The 20,695-nt window shown below is 38.3% G+C and overlaps 1 protein-coding gene across 3 annotated transcripts in view; it reads right to left on the bottom strand.

The window, feature by feature from the left end:
• DPYS (dihydropyrimidinase) overlaps positions 1-20,695 on the bottom strand; it is a 96,514-nt gene that overhangs the window by 60,240 nt on the left and 15,579 nt on the right. For all 3 annotated transcript variants that reach the window (XM_074316271.2, XM_074316270.2, XM_019750646.3), the window contains exons 3-7: positions 18,280-18,459; positions 16,880-17,069; positions 4,891-5,047; positions 3,539-3,680; positions 1,338-1,480 (exon numbers count right to left, since the gene is read on the bottom strand). In XM_074316271.2, the coding sequence (XP_074172372.1) occupies positions 1,338-1,480; positions 3,539-3,680; positions 4,891-5,047; positions 16,880-17,069; positions 18,280-18,459 (812 nt within the window). The remainder of the gene's footprint in view (positions 1-1,337; positions 1,481-3,538; positions 3,681-4,890; positions 5,048-16,879; positions 17,070-18,279; positions 18,460-20,695) is intronic.

Genomic DNA, 20,695 nt, shown 5'->3' with positions numbered 1-20,695 from the left:
GAAGCAATTTTTCCCATTGTCTTCCCAAGGACAATTTTTCTAGCCTTGTAGAGAAGCCGCCTGCTTTTGGCTGAACTTGTCTTCCTTTCTTGTGCAGGGAGAGGGGACTAGAAAATTTGACCAGATTTTTAGTTCCTAAGTGGGCAATGGTTCCTTGTTCATATAATAACAAAGTCCCTGAGCTGTGCCTTGGTATCATAGGACACTTACGTAAATAAGATGTGCAGACCATCATTTCCTGCACTGCAAGGATCCTAACCCAGCAACAAGGTGATCCATGGTCCCTAAAGGCTACGTGCAATGCCAGCTATGTGAACTGGTCTCTGAGTTAGGACTAGTGCCCAGAGGTGAATGGAGAGGGTCAGGCTCCAAAAGTGAAGTATTTCTAAGAGAATATTTGGGGTTTGTTTTTAAGCTCATAGCTATGGTAGCCAAGTGCTTCTTGGGTGGTCTTTTGTCCGCAGAGGGTAGCCCAGGAGCACTCTCTTAAATTGAAACTGGGTATTTGCGACAATATCGCCCCCAAGAAACTACAGACTTGCTTACTATAATGAAAAACCTAATAGACTTTGAAAAGGTGCCTATACAATGAAGGTAGAAGGTCTTATCATATCCCTGTTTACAAATGCATGCATGCACACACACACACACTGTATGTTACAATATTTGGAATTTGCTCCATTACAACTGCAAAATTTATGAAAAACACAAATCAGGATACAGGTGTTGTCTGTGCCAACATCCTGTAAGGAGAAATGAACAGAGCTGCAGCTTCTGTTGAATGCTTTCCTGAGTTGGAATTTGCCAGGCTTGCAATATTAACATAGAATTATAGAAATTGGAAACAAAAAGCTGGAGTCTACTGGGAATGACAGACTCAAGATGAACTCAACTGGAAAATTTGGCTAACTAAAAGTGACATCCTTTGTGCTGGAATTTTTCTATCTGAAAGCTTTAAAAGGGCTGTAATTATTTCGAGTTTTCAATTCAACCTTTTTCAAAGTAAGCCTTTTATTTTCTTCATTGCTCTGTTCCTTTCCTTCATGTGAATTGAGGCATTTGAGAAGCACTGAAGTGGTAAATTCATATTGGTTTTATACACATATCCATTTCTAGGGAATGGTAAGCAACACAATTTTTGCATCCTCTAAGCCAAGAAAAACAAAAGAATATTTGTACATCAAAACTTTTTATCTGTGCATAGGCTCAAAATACCTGAGCATGGCTAAATAAATCACCTAATAAGAAATGGCTAATTAAGACCTATGAATAATTTCTTTGCAAGTTAGGGCTTTTTCTCCATTGTGAAGCCAAGGAATGCAAGAATTTAGATTTACCTTGTGGCTTTTGGGTCCCAAATCACAATGTCAGCATCTGATCCGACAGCTATTCTTCCTTTTCTTGGATAGAGATTAAAGATTTTAGCTGCATTTGTGCTGGTCACTGCCACAAATCGGTTTTCGTCCATTTTACCACTATGCTATAAAACAATTCAACGAAAAAAAGCATTTGTTTTAATGATCAAACATTTTTAAAGTCTCTTATCAATAAAAGTACAAAACTTGACTCTCTTAGAACCAAATAGAACTGTATCTAATTTCTTATGCTGTGGAGCTGAAAACACTGTGGATGCTCAAACAATTGTAATGATAATGATGGGGATGGCAGGGTAACATATAGAAGCCTGAAGGTAACTTTTCAAAAATACATCAGCTTAAAAATGTACCCCCATTAATCCTTCCCAGAACCACACAGATAACAACTAAATATTAACAATGGTATTTTCATTTCTTGTTTAAAGTTTACTACCACCATCTACTACATTTATGATCTGGCTTATTTATTGCGGGCCCAAGATTTATGAGTGGTCATGTAGACATTAGATGGAATATTATAGAGTTAAGGTAAGATAGGCCTTGGAATCAGATTACAACAATTTTAGAAAACTAAAGAATTAGCTCAAGAGGTTCAATATTGCTCAATTAAACTTTACATGAACCAACAATCATGGACAGTCTATTGCTAGACATTTTTAAATGGACAGACATTGGAAGTATGTGATCTGACTAGAATTGTTTTTTTAACGTTGAGAGCTTATCTCTCTATATATTTATATGATAAAAATATCCTTAAGTTTTGTTTCATTATCAAATAGTCCCTGTCTCAAAAAAATTAAGGACTATGCCCTGAAAGTGATATTCCCGTAAGTAAACCGTCTTAATGTTTCAGAAAATAAAATCATTTCTTGTATGTTATTAAGAAATATTCAATCACTTTAAAGTCATTTATATACTTGGGAACTGTAATAGGTTATGAAAATCTGCTGTAATGAGGATACTCATTTGTAATAAAACAAGTTCAAAGAGAAAGGTTGGACTGTTATCATGAAATCTAAAAAAAGAGAAAGAGAGGAGAACTAATCTGGGATGGCTAGGGTTAGGGTAGAGGAAAAGGAGGTGAAGAGAATGATTAGTAGAAAATAGGGCTATAGAGATGTTTTTGAAGATCGTTAAATGTAAATTAATTGTTCAAATATCATCCTGTAAGTCATGGAGAAAATTAAAGACGTTTAGAGAAGAAAGTAGCATGAAAAGCTTTTCATTTTTGAAAGGTGACTCTGGTGGTGGAGTGCAGAATAGAATGTAGCAATTAAAATTGGAGGCATGGACACCAGTTGTGGACACAACTTCAATGGCCTCAAAGTAATGTGATAGCCATGAAGGTGGAAATAAGAAGGCATTTGGGAAATAAAATTAACAAGATCTAGGAAATAATTAGAGTTAGAAGTGAATGGTACATGTAGGGGATTCTGAGAAATGAGACATGATTAATGTGTCATCTCAGGGAGGGTTTCTAGGAGAGGGTGAGAATGGCATGACAATGGGGACCTCAGGTCTAACCAGGCAGGTGTCCCTTGCTGATGTTTACAACTACGCATGTCAACGGGCTAGACAGGTTAACATGAACATTCAGCTGTTTGAGTCTTCTCCATTCTTAGGGAGACATTTTTAAATCATGAGAATTTAAAAAACCTTGTTTCTAGACTTGGAATTATTATTTATGTGACCTCATGTGGCTGTTTTTAAAATATGACATCCACGGTTCTTAAAAAGGGACATCTACAAAGATTTTATGAAAAGGAGGTATGAACGTAGTAAAAATCCTTCATGTATTTTCAGTCATTCCAAGAATTTATACCAGTGACACACAAGGAACTGGGATTCAAGAACCTGAGAAATCAAGTAGAAGGGTTATCACATTTCAAAGACATCAAGAATCTACGTTGGCACCCAATCTAAATGCATCCCTTCATGCCAGCAAGATGGTGTAACACATCCCTCAAACTAAACCACGCAGAGAAGGAAATTATTATTATCCTGGGGGATGGGGTGGTGGTGGTAGTGTTGCATTCCCAGTCTCCACTCTAGTAAACATAATTGAAAAACTTCTCTATGAAGGTTTTTTCACACTGCTCCGAAAATGGGCCAGCTCCTGGCCCAAGAGTTAGGCAAAACAGGCTGGATCTTGTGAAACTCACCACGCCTTTTTCCCATATTACTGACATCCGGTCCTCAACACCGTTTACCCCATTGGGAATCTTAGTAAAATCGTCCTTCCCTAGGGCTTTCTGGCAGGTGTTGAAAGTGCAGTGGTCAGTCCCTGTTGTGGTTAGATCATCACTGTAAAAGGAAAACACACCAGAGTGGAGGTGAGTAGATAAAATGGGTCAGGAGGAAACTACCTTAACCTTTCCTAATCTCCTGACCCCCTTCTGAACTGAAAGTTAGAAAACTGCAATGGAAAATGAGGAACTTTTTCAAGTATATATTTCACCCACTCCCATCCCTATTCTAGAAAGCACCTTTGGAGAACACGCTTACAAGAAGCATGAGGATGGGTTCCAGGCTCAGTTTCATTGTCATTAGGTGCTTGTCTGATGCTCAGTTTCTCATCTAGAAATTTATAATGATATGTGCTTGGTGACAATTGTTTCGGAATCACTGGCAATAACGCAAGTGGAAATTCCTTGTGAGTAGAGACCTACGCAAAGATGAACCATGGTGATCCACATGAACAGAGGCAGGTCCTCCAGGGAAGCCCCTGGCCAGATGGCAACAATGTGATGAGCAGAGATGTGACATTGGCTGATGATGCTGATGTCACCAGCAACAGGAATCCGGCTTTGATTTGTGAATAATCTTGGGGATGTAGAAGTATGAAGGAGGAAGGAGACTGAAAGGAAGGGGCAGGTGAACTCTTGTATAGTCTACTGTGTAAATATTTTTGTTAACTGGTACCTGAGTATCTGCGAATGGGGAGTGTCAGGATGCCCATGAATGGTGGAATTCTCAAGAAAAATGATCCTCACATCCCAGAAAGTAGCGTCTTTGAAAATAGTTTGGATGGACTTTTATGGGGAAACCTGCTCGAGGGTCGGATTTTGCCTTTCCACCCCTATAGTGGTTCTGCCCTCAATCATAACCTATTGTAGTTGTACAACAGGCACAGCTGGTTCCCAGGTTATATCAGCCTAGAAAAAAATTCAAGAATATTCTGAATGATAAAAATAAAGCATAATGAAGAGACCTGGCTCTAGGCACTAAGAAAGGACAAGGAAAAAATCAGAAGAGAGTAACATTCCAATTAAAATGATCTGATTTCTCTGTGTCCAGGAGAGACTTTGACACTATATCATAACGTAATTAAGTCAATGCTTTTTGGTCTCAAGATGAGGGACAGTCCCCAGGGCCTGTCAGATTAAGTAGAATAGAACACTGGGAGGTCACTAGAAGGTCGGACAGTAAGACAAGACCGCCTACACTCAAACCTGAGACTTATAAAACATCTTATTTTGGCAAAACACTTCACAAACATCTGCAAAATGATTACTTAGCCAATAGATTCATGAGGTAGTCAGGAGTTGCAGGGTCTGGTCGCAAGGGTGGACCCATAACATGGTGGGCTGCATGGTGCCATTCTTTATTCCAGTAGTGAGTGCCATCTGTGCCCAGACTTGCCGCTATGGGTTCTCCATAGACCACCTGCCCTGAAAAGTTAAAAGGAAGCATTCAGCACCTTAATTTGCTGTTAAAGAATCATCTGACAAACACATAAATATTAGTCTTTTCTGTCTTAGCAAAGAATATATGAATCCTGAATCTTTTGTGAGCAGGATTTAAAAAGAAAAACTACTGTTTATTGGGCATTTACTATGTTAGTGTCAATGGGCACTGCATGTTATGGTTGATGATTGTACCCACTCACTGATATTAGACTTGGCCTTGTGGCTTACTTTGGCCAATATGAATGGAAGTGACACATGCTGCTTCCAAGCAGAGGTTGTTAAAACCACAATAAGTTTTGCCATCTGCATTTTTCCCTCTGTCATGAGACCAGCAGAGGCTGTTCCTTCAGTGGTGCCTCAAAATGAAGAGAATATGGAGCAGAGGCGGAGCCAACCCACGACGGACATGAGTATGAATGAGAAACGAATCTCTGTAGTTTTAAGCCAATACTATTTTAGATGAATTTGTTACTGCAGTGTAACCTAGCGAGCGCTGGCTGATACATGTGCCATTCTAATGGAATCGTCTCAAAACCCTGTCTGGGAAATGTTATTATTATTTCCATTAAAGATAAGGATAAAGCCTACGGGATTAAAAACTTCTCTACAGTTACATTTCATGCATTCGATATAGATGGAGTGGAGGAGGTAGGATTTGAATCCAGGCATTTGGACTCCAGTAGCCCCAACTTCTATGTTACACTACCCTGATGACAATTATCATATAGTCACATGGAGTTCAACTGCAGCGTACCTCTGTCACAAATAGATTGATAATCTTTTCACACACTTAAAAAAAAAAAAAACTTCCTCTGAAAACATATTAAATGAAAAAACACTCAGATAAAATTATAGCCAGAAATGCATATTTTAAAAATCATGCAAATGAGGCCATCAAAAGCACACTCAATGTTAGGAAAGTTAATAGTGCGGAGTGAATTTGAATTTAAAATCAGAATCCTGTCTCTGATTAGCATTTGTCAGAATAATAGATTCCCTGGCATCCACCTGATCATATTCAAGCAGTCATAAAGGAGAGAGGAAAGAGAGTTGGCATACCAAATTAGTTCACTCTGGTTAATCAGATGGCAGATTTTAGTTAAAATCCTGATATATAACTGAAATTAACTGATTTCCTCAGGGAGGACTGAAAGTGGATGACCACCCTCTGACTGAGTCATACTAAAATGGAATGTAGCACCCTATTATCTCACAGATCATTTCTCCCCCAAACTAGCCACTGTCCTCAAGCTACTCTAGGAATTTAAAAAAGCGTGAAAGCAAGGCTTCCTGAAGCATAACAATCTTTGCTTCTTAAGTAACGACGGATCAGATTGTGGTCAATAAAAGTTACTCTCCAGGGACTTAGCCACTGCTAAAATCTTTCTCTTTCTTGATGCACACACACTAGGTGAATCCCACTCCCCTCCTGTCTCTTATTGTCTTAGACCCAGAAACGGGAAGTACCATTAGTATCTCTGGTGTGGAACAAAAAGCAATCAGTTTTAAAATGAACGAAGAAGTAATGTATTATTTGCTAGAGAGATAACAGGACAGACGCGATATTTTATTTGCAGGAACGAAGAGACCTTCCTATTCTAAGAGACCTTCTTACTCGTGCTTGGACAATGACGAACTCAGGAGACTGGCCTGCAGTCACTTTACAAGTTGCCAACTCAAGATTTTCTGCTGCACTCTTCACAGAGGAAAGATCTTTATCACATGTCCTATTCAATCATTTGGCCTATCAAGGTGATAGGGAAACACTGTTCCAAAAGTTCTACAATTTTAACAGCCCTCAGGCAAAATTAAAAGTGTCAGCATCTACCAGGACTGTTTCGAAACTAGATAACAGGTAATTTCCTTGGGAGGGCTCGCTCCTTTAAAATGTGACAGCCACTTTTTTGTATACACAACAAGCTCTTCATTAATTGGGCTATTTTTAACTGTCTCTCCACTGAGCATCTGTAAATATCAAAAAAATTAGAAAATGAAAGAGTAAAACTTCCTAATTGCTCTTTCCCATATTTCATAATGGTTCTAAGACATTTTCAAAGGACTAAACAGCATGCAACAGTAAAAAGGGGAAAGAAAACAAAGGGCCTGAATAATACACAAATTAGATAATCAAACTGGAAAATTCATCATAACTGTGAGTTCTGTCAGATTTGGGCTAAACATAAAGTAATAATAAAAATAGCTATCTTATATGCGTAGCACTCTATAGTTTGCAAATATAGCTTGAAGGTCATATATCTCATCTGACCTTCATGGCAACCCTCATGCTGGTTTGACAGATGAAACTGATGCTGAATGAGACTAATTAAAATGTCCAAGACACTGGGGTAGTAAAATGGTACACCAGAATTAGAATCCTAGTATTCTGCCAGCATATCACGCATGGGTACTATGTTACTAAGAAAAGTATAATTTTTTCATTTCTTGGTAAAGAGCATGTATTTTTAAATGTTTAAGTCAACCACAAGCTATTTGTGGAAATGGCTGAGCAATTTTCCAATTTCCCTTACTGGTTTCATTTACTACGCTAGCAGGTTGGTAATGAAAAGTGCTATATCTGTCCTTGTCTGGTACTCTCCTGATTACATTTGAGACCAGATGGTTTCAACAACTCTTGCGAGATAGTACGTCTTCAGCATTAATCTCCTCCCCCCATCTCAGCAAGTTTCACGTCATGTTCTATCCTGTCTTCCCATACCTATTCTCTCCTTCTTCCTCCATCCTTTGGCTCCAAATCAAAAGAAACTCTGCACTTATGATGTAATCTCCCACTTCAAGGAGTTTTGCCCTCTGGGAGAATCTAAAGATTTCCAAATAATGAAACATGTCAAAACAATTCAAACTCCCTCCTGACCAGACAACGCGTTTATTGGATAAAAGTGATAGAGCGGATGTTAACACCTTGTCTGGACCGGGGAGCAGAATTTAATCAAGTCCTGAGACCTGTTAGGAAAGGTTGAGAGATGCAGAGAAGCTGACATAGGTGTCCAGGAGTGGAAGCACTGACTATCAAACAGTAAGCCAAACACATTTATAAAAATAATTTTTCCTGGGTTCTGTTTTGATTTAAAATATTGCATTTACAAAGAAAGGAAATAATTGAGAAGGAAAATATATAGAAGCAGCATAATATTCGTAGAGTAGATCACACAGGTCTAGGTTCAAACACTGATTTTGCTACTTTTTAGTTGGTGACCTTGTGAAAGATGAGTGCTTGCTCTTAGTCTCAGTTTTTCTCATCTGTGAAATGGGATCACAAAATCTGTCTAGTATGGCAATTTTGTGAGGATCAAATAAATTAATGGATATAAAAGTACCTAGCATCTTCCCAGGACCATGGAGTCACTTTATGATTTGGACTGAATTATGTCCCTTGCCAAATCCAAATGTTAAACTCTTAACCCCTAGTATTTTAGAATGTGACTGTATTTGGAGAAAGGGTCCTTTATAGAGGTAATTATGCTAAAATGAGATCATTAGTGTGAGTCTTAAACCAATATGACGAGGGTCCTTATAAGAAGAGGAAATTTGGACATAGACAAATGCAGAGGGAAAACCATGTAAAGACACAGGGAGAAGACGGTCATCCACAAACTAAGGAAAGAGGCCTGGAACCCATCCTTTCTTCACAGCCCTCAGAAAGAGCCAACCCTGCCAACACTTTGCTCTCAGACTTCTAGACTCCAGAATTGTGAGAAAATAAATTTCTATATTTTAAGCCACCCAGCCAGTGGTACTTCGTTACAGCAGCCCCAGCAAACTAGTTAAGTTCCACAAATGTTAGTTTCATTATGGTTACACCATTCTACTCTAAAAGGAAAAGTGTTTTCAAATGGCCCATTTTCAACTGCTTTGTAATTGGACAGAAGTTAAATCATCTTGTTCTAAATTTAAAAGACAAGTGGGTGTTCAGATGTACATGTTCAAGAAAGAAAAAGAGAAAACCTGACATTCAAATCCACCTTGACTCAGCCACAATTAATCCTTTCTTAGGAATAGCATCAATTCCCAAGGATCAGCTCATCATACTCATGTAAATGAGATTTGGTTTACTGTTATTCAGCACTAACAAGCCATGGTCAACATGACCACATGGGGACAGAATGGTCACTGTGTGAATCTTTCTCCTCCTTATTCCCTAAACACAAGAGGAATAGATGGGGGGCAGAGTTTAAATAACATGCAAAATAGGACATCTAAAATCTCTCCATAAGAGAGATTTGTATTTTATATCAATAAGCCTGGAAAATAAAGCTCCTCACAATAAGGAAAACCAAAACTCAAATCACTGTCAGCTACTTGAGAACTAAAATTATCTTAATCATCTTTGCAAATCCAACGCCTGGAACATGGTGTCTACAATATATATGATGTCCAACAACTTTTTAAAGTAAAAAGTATAAAGAAAAAATTTTATTAATAAGTTCAAATGAAAGTCACATTTATATCCCAGAATCAGGAATATGGGGGAAAAAAACAACAACATAGAGTTGAATTTTATTCAGACAAGTTAAAATAAGTTAAACTGGAAACTAAAAAAAAAAAGCATAGAAAATTTCAGTCATAGTTAGGAAACAAATATAACAGATACACGCCAAGTAGAGCATCAGGTAAGTTACTGAGAGAAATCACCATCGTTCTAAGCAAAGCACCAGAAAAATAGTGAATCATCTGTTCAAGAGCAAGTCCTATGAGGAGGTGGGGAAGAGAGGTGAACAATATATTTTTAGAAGACCATTAATAATTCCATATGTCAATATGTGGCAGAAAAGAGACATGTATAATCAAAACCACTCAAACCAAAATAAAAAGTGTCACTGAAGCCAATGGCACATATTGACACATATACTATTTGGACAAAGACTAGACTATGTTGAGTGAAAGAAGTCCGGGGTGGGCAGACTGGAACTTCTACATGTGACACAATTACAGCTGATTTGTCCAATCTTATATGTGGGCTATGGAGCAAAGGAGCAGATTCTGCTTCTGGAAGAAAAGGATAATACCCAAGGGACAGCCTTTTTATTCTCTTGCCTCATTTTTGTAAAAGTGGCTTCTCAAAAGAAGGATGGAAACTAACCTAGTTCTAGTTACCCAACTTAGGTTAACTAAGACTTGAAATAAACATGAATTTGAAATTCCTTGCAAAGGCAGCTCCGTTTTCAATAGCTTGAAGGTGAAAGCTTTATTCTTTTTCCTATAACCTGCTTTCACTTTTTATCACAGGTGCTGAATGCTAAAACAAAATATCCAGATATGAACACAGGGAAACTTCAAGCTTCGAATAAAAGTTGGTAGACTAAACATGCATTGCCGTCTCTTCCTTTCCAGTTCACATCAAAACCCTGCTGAAAATGTACAAAAACCACAGCTGTGCTGAAAATGAAGGAGGACCCTGGCTGAACAGAAGTTTTGAAACAATTTAGGGTGTCAGAAAGCAGATGAGATGGCAATAGCTAATAAAGGTAGGTAGAGGAAGCCACAGCCTGAACTCAAAGTAGTAGAGGGGGTCATGAAGCAAAGGACAGTTAAAGTGAGGGGGAGGAGATGAGTTGGAGCAGTTAGTGCCCACCCCCGAACTCTGCCAGGAAAAAAATCTTCCTAAGGTGGTATTGATGCTACAGAGCAAAGCCCCCACACCTGAAATTGAAGCTCACCAGTGACCAGGCCCTACTTACAGTCACACTGCTCATGGTCAGGGCTTTCATTTAGGGCTGGGCCTGCTCAAGAAACAGACCTGTACAGCAGCAGACGAAGTCCACACCCGCTCCCCACTCTAATCACCTGAACTGTCCAGGCTTGAGTATGAATAGCCCAGGATCACAAGACATTGAAGGAAAAGCAAACAAAAAGAAGGGTCAAGATGTTAAAAAAAAAAAAAAAAAATGAAAAATTGACTCAGCAAAGAACAGGGACAATCCAGAAAAATAAAAGAATTTTCTTTTTTTTTTTTAATCTCCATTAGTAGTCTTAGAGAGATCAAGGAGATAATGTATCCATTAGAACCAAACAATAGAAAAGGAAGCAACTGTGGGGGGAAAAAGAGTTATCAGAAAACAAGAAAGTTTTCTTGTAAATAAAAATATGATTACCAAAACAAAAAGTTATTAGAAGGACAGAAGAAGTAAACAAAATCCTTTCCTAAAATATAGAACAAAAATTCAAGTTTTTGTTTGTTTGTTTACTTTAAGGTGAAAATAGTTAAGGGACATGAAGGATTTATTTAAGAGGTCTGATGGGGGTCCAAGAGAAGGAACAGAGAAAATTAATATGAAAGAAATAATAGAAGAAAAAATTTTCCGAATCAAAGATCAGTCTTCAGATTGAAACAGGCCTCTGCACACGAAGGTGAATTTTTAAAAGGCTTATTGCTAAATATAGTCTTAAAGTTTCTTGACTTCTAAAATGAAGAGGAAATACAAAAATCTTCCAGATGGTGAATAAAGTTAGTGACAAGAGGACAAGAATTTTATTGGCATTTGCTTGTTTACCAGTAACACTGGACACCAGAAGAGAATGAAGTGGTGCCCTTACAATTCAGAAGAAAATAATTCTGAACTTAGAATTCTATGCCCATTCAAGTTGCCAAACAAGCCTGAGGACAAGGAATCAGAAAATTTACCTTCCATCACTCTTCCTTTAAAAGTGACCTGAGAGGGGCGGCTGGATGGCTCAGGTGGTTAGAGAGTGAGCTCTCAACAACAAGGTTGCCAGTTCAATTCCTGCATGGGATGGTGGGCTGCGCCCCCTGCAACTAAAGATTGAAAAGGGCAACTGGACTTGGAGCTGTGCTGCGCCCTCCACAACGAGATTGAAGGACAACGACTTGGAGCTGATGGGCCCTGTGAAACACACTGTCCCCCAATATTCCCCAATAAAATTAAAAAAGAAAAATTACCTGAGAACCTTCAAGGTAATTCAAGAAAAGGGGAGATATGGGAATCAAGAAACAGTATATCCAGTCTAAGATGCTGTGAAAGGAAATCCTAGGATGACATCTCTATAGAAGGCTTGAAAAAAAAAAAAAAAAACTATTAAAAATAAAACAGAAAATCAGAAGATTCTTCTCCTGTAAAGAATCTATGCAAGACGAGCTGATTTCACTCAATACAAGTTGCGATGAAGAAGCCAAAATCTTCATGCTACGATAAAAACATATGTTTCTTTTCTGAACCTATTTTAAAAAGAGCTAATTGTGAAAATTCCAAGGGAAAAAGACTTAACAAGACAACAATGGTCTAAATGTGTAGCAAACTAAAATAAGGCATGCTTTAAATCTTATTGGAGGGCAAGAAAGGAAATCCACTTGACCTTAACACTGGCAATTGCTTCTCCAAGAGCTAATTTTAATAACTTGAGTTTGCACTTCAACTTAGTGGTATTGATTTCTCTGAGATTCTCTTCTCACTAATTGTTACCACAGAGAAGAATATTTCAATAATCTTATGTTCTAATAGTTCTAAATTTTAGACTTAACCTATCGACAAAGCATGGAAGACCAAATTATACAATAGTTAGAGCCAACTGTAATGCCATCCATGTAAAGATAATAATATAGTTCACAGAAGTCAGGAGGAACAGAGAGGGTAATGCAGGGTCTCTAAATTCCTTTTCAACCTAGTAGAGAATGAAGAGATATAACTAAAAATTATGGCCCAAAACACATAAATTTAATTAATACTATTTGAAGTGACACTTATTACTAACAAAACTCAGCAGGTAAGATTTATGTGAGCAAAATTGTTCATTTTTCATATTTCAGAGTCAAGTGATACTATCAAAACTATAAGTCAATACTTACAGATTTATGGTTTAGAATTTTGGAGTTAACCACCAGAAAACTAAAGATAGATATGGTTAAAATCGCTTGTTCCAGGACTGAGCTGAGGGAGACACTTTCCATTTAATACATTCTTGATCATTTCCATCTCTAGCATGTGTTTTTCTTTTAATAATAATAAAAAATAAGAAAATGATGCTAAAAGTTTAAATATAAGGCCCAAAAAGAAAACCAATTAAATATAAACTTGATGTTCAAGCTTTCCAACTTTGTAAACTAATTTCTTCTTGAACAGAGTGGAGAGTAACCAAAAGTTTAGGCTTTGGGATCAGATGGACTTCAGCTTGAATTCCAGGTTTAGCACTTACTAATAAAGTGATCTTAGGCTTAACTTACAGAACTTTCCCCAGCCTCAATTTCATGAGTCACAAAACAATGATAAATTTAGCTTGAAGCATTGTTATGACAATTAAAAATGATAATTTGTATTAAAATACATTGATGAGATAATATATAATAAAACCCAAAATGTGATAAGCTATTCAAATATGTGCCAGGCACACATTAAGCACTCCACAAACAATGTTGGTTGTTCTAATCATTAATCCTCATCTTACTATCTGCTGGGTGTATAGCTGGCAACTCAACAATACAATCAAACTTAATAGCATTTGTATCTCCAGGTAACTACAATAGAGACAATTAATAATTGGACATCTTTTGTGCTGGCTGGAACAGTGATGCTGAAGCTTTAATATGCGTAAGAATCACCTAGGGTTCTAGCATATTCTGATTCAGTGGGTCTGGGATGGGGTCCAAGGCTGTGCATTTCCAACGAGCTCTCAGGGGATGTTAACGATGCCTCCCAGGGACCACAGTTTGAGTGGCAAGTCCCTAGATGATAGGTTGGCCTGGAAAATGTATTTATAGGAGGAAATGTTCATATTATAAATCTGTTCCTTATTTAAACAAGATAGCAATTAATCGATTTGTATTGCTCTTTTATGTTCAGAAATGATGCTAGGTAACAAATGAGTGCAGACAGGGCAAATGAATCTTCCGTACAAGGTCAGTGTGGTCTTGTCACTGTGTACTCCCCAGGGATCTGCCCTTGGGTTGGGTGGTTTGGTGTTGTTTATGTCTTACCCTCCCCTGCTTCCTCCAGGTTCCTGTTTGATCACATGCCTTGGTGGCATATGAGGGGTATCACATGCCAAGGGTGGGAAATCTTTCTTGCTAATTTACTCTTGAGAGACCTGCTGCCCCTTTGACAACTGTGCATTAGAGACTTCTCACAAGTACGATTACAATGAGTCAGACTCAACAAGAATATTTGGGGTGACATTTTAAATATTCCATATTTATAATCCCTTTGGAAAGAAATTGAACAACATCCCCAAAGTGCATATGCATTTACCCTTTGAACCAGCAGTCCCACTTCTGGGACTCTTCCTTGAGGACAGAACTTTGTGGTAGGCCACATAATGGCTCCCCAGAGATGTCCCTGTCCTAATCCCCATAATCTGTGACTATTACCCTACATGGCAAAAGGGACTTCACAGTTGTGCTTCAATTATGGACCTGGAGACAGAGAGGTGATCCTGAACCAATGAAGTGGACTCAAGGTAGTTCAAGGGTCCTTAAAGTAGAATAAAGAGGCAGAAAGGGAGGTTAGAATAATGCAGTGTTCTCCACCCACCATTGCTGGCTTTGAAGATGGAGGGAGGGACTTGAACCAAGGAATTTGGGTGGTTTCTAGCAGCTAGAAAAGGCAAAGGAAGGGACTTCCCTTAGAGCCTCCAGAAAAAACACAGCCCTGCTGATACCTTGGTTTCAGCCCACTGAGACCAGACTTCTGACCTCCAAAACTATAAGATAACAAAATTGTGTTGCTTTAAGTTTGTGGGAATTTGTTAGAGCAGTAATAGAAAACTAATACATGTTCCACAAATATGAAGCAGCATATACATAAGGCCATCATTGTTGTTTTATTTATAACGGCTGAAGATAGGAAACAACCCAAATACCCATTATTAGGGAGTAGTTGAACAAATACAGTGGCATGCGCTGAACCTGTAAAAAAGAATGAGGAAAGTCTCTATACTTGATGTGAGCTGAGCTTTAGGACATAATTTTGAGTAGGAAAAAAAGCAAGATAGATGACACTATGTATAGTATTTTACTTTTCATGTGGGAAAGAAAGAAGTAACAATACATACACATATTCATTTTTTGTGAAGAGAAATACTATAAAGATAGGCCACACACAAGAAAAATAATAATAATAATTACTCCTGGGGTGTGGAATGAAGGAGCTAGAGAAGGAAGCAAGATTTCTCTGAGAATACATTCTTACTATATGATTTTGACTTTGGTATCATGTAAATGTTTCGCATATTCAAAAAATAAAATAAAATTTAGAAATAATTTAAAATAAAATTAAAATATACATTCCTAAGTTTTCTGCCTATGATTTACATTCTAAAACTTTCCCTAGACTTTTACTCTGCTCCTAATGGAATTCTATCCCAGTACAAATTAAATACCCAAGATCAAGAACCTGTTTCCTGACAGAACTGTCAAAATTGTAGCTTGCTGGTAGGTTTAGGTTGACCATTTCTGCTGAATTTACCGTTTCTTAAATCATATTCTGACATTATGGATCTGACTGACAGGCTATGGGACATGGTACATGACTTAGAAAGCACATAATTATAGAACAACCAATTTCACAGAGTTAGCAATAGTGCCATCTGGTGGCAAAACGTAATGCTAGAACTTCAAAATTTCAGGATTTTCTTTTTGAAGTGTTGTGCTCTTTCATACTGAAATTACATTATATGTCGGGGGAAAGCAACCAGAAATGGTTGGCAGTAAGACCTTATTAGCTGCTGTGTGAAACTGAGCTTACTCTTAACACAAAATATTGATGGATTGCATTTTAAAAATGCATTTGGCTAGCACAAAATCCTTATTGAAACTTCATGTTACAAGAACCAATTTTGAAAAAAAATATTTGAGTGTCAATTATAGACATGCCAAATCTATTTTCATAGTTTTTATAATCCATATCATAAAAACTCAGCCAGTTTCAGTTTACACAAACAAACAACCAGAATGATTTTTATAAGACTATTTCTGATTATCCAGGCTCCTAAAAGTTAGCACATCCCAGGAGGGTCTACGTCATGGAATAAAATTCACCTCGTTTTTCATCCTTCCTTTACCAGTACTGGCAAATGAGTGAAATTATTTTTCTATCCAATTCTAATCAAAAACAGATTTTTCCCGTGGAACAAGATGGAAGAAACATGGTGATTGTAGATGTCGTACCAAGTCTTGGCTGCCCAAGGTTATGTGTGAAGAAATAAACTCCTACCTTAATTTTTTTTTTTAAGATTTTCTCTTTCTTTTACAATGATTACTTACATATTAAATTGAACTAAGGAACTGAGGCAATTAGGCAATTGGAGTAAAAATAACTTTGGTTTTAAAAACCTTAAAATAATTGTCATAAAAATACGATTTGGATAACTGCTTCAATCGCATCAACACCCAAGTTGCTATGAGACAAGTTGATTCAATTCAAAAGAAATTTGTTGTGCCCTGCACTACCCTGATCCAGGTACTGGGAGGGATGGTGGAGGTCCTAACAGACAGACAGAGAAGCTTCTTTAGAGTTAACTGGAGAGTTTGCACTTGACCATCAGATTAGAAAATGGATGCTAGTGGCATTAAGGGTGGGGACTTGTGGCTGAAGAAAATGTCTTGAGGGTCTAAGGATGGCGAAGAAATAACCTGAAGGAAGAGAAGCAGTCATGAAGGTGAGCCAAAAAAGAGAACAACAACAGACATGCATAAGGATGAAAGAAAACAGAAAAGACGATAAGGGAGGAAGAACAGTTGTGGAAATTCATGTGCAACTTTCTCATAAGCAAAAGAGAGGTTGCAGGTATTTTACCTGACTCTTTAGCTAATACGGAGTTACAAGTGAGGTGAGATAGTTCAGGAATTACCATTTCTCCTTGCGTCTGCAACCACCTTTGCTGCAGACTTGCTCATCACGTGCACGATGTAGAGAGGGCAGTTCACGGAGCTGGCAATGGTGATAGCTCTCAGTGTGGCCTCTGCCTCCACGGCTTCTGGGCGGCACAGCTCATGGCCCTCGGGGCCTGTTATCCCCAATGCCAGCATCTTCTTTGCTCCCTAAAAAGGCAGCAGGAACATAAACACGTGCAAGGAAGGTTGACAAATGCCATTATTGTATCGTAAAATAAATACCCTGACTGGCTTTTGGATCTGTTAGGCATAGGTGTGTGTGCGAATGTGTGTATGTACAAAGCATTAGGTAAAAATAAATTTAATACTCTGATAGTATATGTAAAATTTTCTTATACATATTTGACAAATTATCATGATTGAAAGGTGAAAAAGATAGGTTAGTTCTACTCACATCCTTTGAAAAGTAGTGTTTATATTTAAGACTTATTGGTTCAGAACGAACAAAATAAAATGAAATATGCTAATCTCCAATGCTGGATCCTTGTTGAAGTGAATCGTTGTATTATATTATGTAGTTATTGCTACTTTTTACTGAATCAGTCTTCACTGTCCTCTCCCCCAACCCACTGAATGATATTGGACCAGTTATTTCCCCTCTCTGAAAGGTTATTTCTTCCTTATAAGAAAAGCAGGAAGTCACGGCTCCAAGTGGAAAATGACTCGCCCTGTGTCACACAGCTAGGAAGTAGGAAGTCAAGTGTAAATCCTGGTCTGTTTGAGTTTACAGCTCACGTTCTCCTCTCATCCCCCACTGCCTCCTAGCCGTCAAGCCTCAGTCTCACTGACTTTAATAGGAAATGAGCCTAGGGAGAGAAAAAATTCAGCTAACATAAAGAATAAGAGACAGCTCTTTAAATCTTGCAGATGGTGCAGCCTTCAGGTATTAATAATAGAACTAATATGAGAAATAAATAGCATCTAGATTCCTCCAAAGCACATTTTAATACCCAGTTTCTGAAAGGAGTGGGACTTTAACAGCTACCTAATACACTGCTTAAGTCATCAGATGAAGCCGATGCCCACATTTTGGAATTCCAAACCAGCAGCCTGAGCTACCAAAAAAAATAAATAAATAAAAATAGTGTTGGGCTACACAAAGAAAAATATTTGTTTTTACAAAAAAACATGTTTGAGATCTAGTAGCTGGTTTTAAAGGGGGAAATTCTCATTTAAATGTGTAACCTGAATAAAACTCAGAGCAGGGACTCAAGGAAACCAACTAAGTGGTTCCAAACCGCAGAAAATTCGTTTCTTCCAGTGCATTACATGAGTTTACCTACTTAGGGCCAATTGCCTTCACCTTAAGTTATGGTCATTTTCATTTCTGGAGAAGCTTTGGAATGCAGTTGCTTACCTCTGCAATTAGGTCTCCATTTTCTGCATGGACCTGAGCAATTGCTCCAATTTCCTTGCACTGAGAGAAGGCTGCGTACATCTCCGCATCTCTCAACATATACAGATCTTTATATGCCATAAACATTTTGAAAGAGTTCACACCTTTCTCTTGGGTAAGGATTTTCATTTCTTCTTTAACCTAAAAGGGAATAACAATAAGAAAACGTCACTGCTTCACTTAAAGACAATTTCAACGTTCTCTAAAACATTGCATTCACGAGAGAATTAAGGAAAACAAGGACAACAGTTTAATTCCAGAAAAAATGTAATTAAAGTCTTGATCTTTCCCCCACTTTAGACCCACATTTCATCCTATGAATTGCTGCTGATACAATACTTTAAATCATGAAAGAGTTAATAGTGTTATTGAGCCTCATTTTTTAAAAAACCTTTTCTATAATTTCAAATTTTCTACCATGGGTATATTACTTTTTATAGTCAGAAAAAAATGCTTTGAACATTATTAGCATATTCACATGATGGGCTTCCAAAGGAATGTACAATCTGCATTGCTCAAATTAAATACCTATTACTTGCTGAGTAGAAGAGCCTTTCTGAAGATGACCTTGTTCATCACCCCTCTCATCCACATCTGTGAGTAAGTCCCATGATATGACTCTCGGCACAGTAGCCTAAGCCTTGCTCCAAAAGTGTGGTACCTGAACCAGCCCCATCAGCATCACCTGGGAGCTTGCTTGAAATGCAGCTTCTCAGGCCCCACCCAGACCTACTGTTATGAGTTGACTTGTGTCCCCCCAAAATTCATATGTTGATCCCCTAACTCCCAGTACCAAATGTGACCTAATTTGAAAATAGGGGCATTGCAGATGTAATTAGTTAAGATGAGGTCATTAGGGTAGGCTCAAATCCAATAAGACTAGTGTCCTTATTAAAAGGAGAAATTTAGACACAGACATGCACACAGGGAGAACACCACGAGAAGATGAAGGCAGAGATGGGGTGATTCTGCAAAGTAAGGAACACCGAAGATTGCCAGTAAACCACCAGAGGCACGGAACAGATTCTCCCTCACAGAACTCTGAAGGAACCAACCTGCCCACACCTTGATCTTGGACTTCTAGTCTCTAGAACTGTGAGACAATACATTTCTATTGTTTAAGTCCCCCAGTCTATGGCACATTGTTGCAGATGCCCAAGCAAAACTCTGTATTTTAACAATAATGACGAGGTAACATTTGCATATTTACGTGTGAGAAGCACTGGTAAGGGTAAACATCAGCATGATTGCTCTTTCTTATACAATAAGAGAGGGAGGAATGGAGGGTGGGGGGAAAGAAGGAAGGCAGGAGGGCCCTAAAAGCACCAAAGAGATCAGACGCATCACTTAGAATGACATTTTTGTAGAAAAATTAACTTTAGCTGTGGACTATAAACCTGGCTATTATATTTGCTGAACTATCTGTTAAAGATTGATTACTTGTTTTATATTAACTTGGTGTCTAAAGCCCAATTTTCAGGCAAAGTGGGGACATAGTTACATGGTAACTTCAAATAAAGTCACCTTGTGAATGCTTCCTGGTAAAAAGATTTCTAAATTAAGTCCAATGTGGAAAAACATGTTGTTGATTTAAATCACAAGTAAAAAATTTTTTCTAAAGTACACACACAAATGTATAGGGGGAGAAAAGAACACATTTTAACATCTCTCAAAACTATCTTTCTTATCTGAATCATGTTAACATTTGTGCCATGGCCTAAGTAATTAGCAGACATGGAAGGTTGCTTTGAGCTCCATTATGAAATGATTTGACCAGGTGGTGACATTAGCAGAACAGTGTAGAAAGAGCACCGGGTTAGGAGACAGATGAGAGAAGAAGGCCTTGAAAACGTTTCCAGTCTGTCCTTTCCTCTTTCAAGTGCACAGGAGGGGAAAAAAGGCGGGGTGGGGGAGGGGGGAGATGGCTAACAGTGGAAATGGACGCATCTAGTTTTAATGGGAATTTCCTTGGTTTTTCTCCCAAAATTAAACATTTCTAATTGAAGTTCTAATCTGTTGGAAAATACTATTTTAAAAGGGTCTGGAGGGCAGCCGGATGGCTCAGTTGGTTAGCTGGCGAAGTCTGAACAACAGGGTCGCCGGTTCGATTCCCACATAGGCTAGTGAGCTGTGCCCTCCACAACTAGTTTGAAGACAATGAGCTGCCGCTGAGCTTCCGAAGGGGCGGCTGATGGCTCAGTTGGTTGGAGGGCGAGCTCTCAACAACAAGGTTGCCGGTTCAATTCCCACATGGGATGGTGGGCTGCGCTCCCTGCAACTAAAGATTGAAAATGGCAACTGGACCTGGAGCTGAGCTGCTCCCTCCAAAACTAGATTGAAGGACAACGACTTGGAGCTGATGGGCCCTAGAGAAACA

The sequence above is a fragment of the Rhinolophus sinicus genome, chromosome 6 (assembly GCF_057876585.1).
Source record: "Rhinolophus sinicus isolate RSI-liver-muscle chromosome 6, RSI-T2T, whole genome shotgun sequence".
Taxonomy (NCBI): Eukaryota; Metazoa; Chordata; class Mammalia; order Chiroptera; family Rhinolophidae; genus Rhinolophus; species Rhinolophus sinicus.
This window is presented reverse-complemented; position numbering and strand designations above follow the sequence as displayed.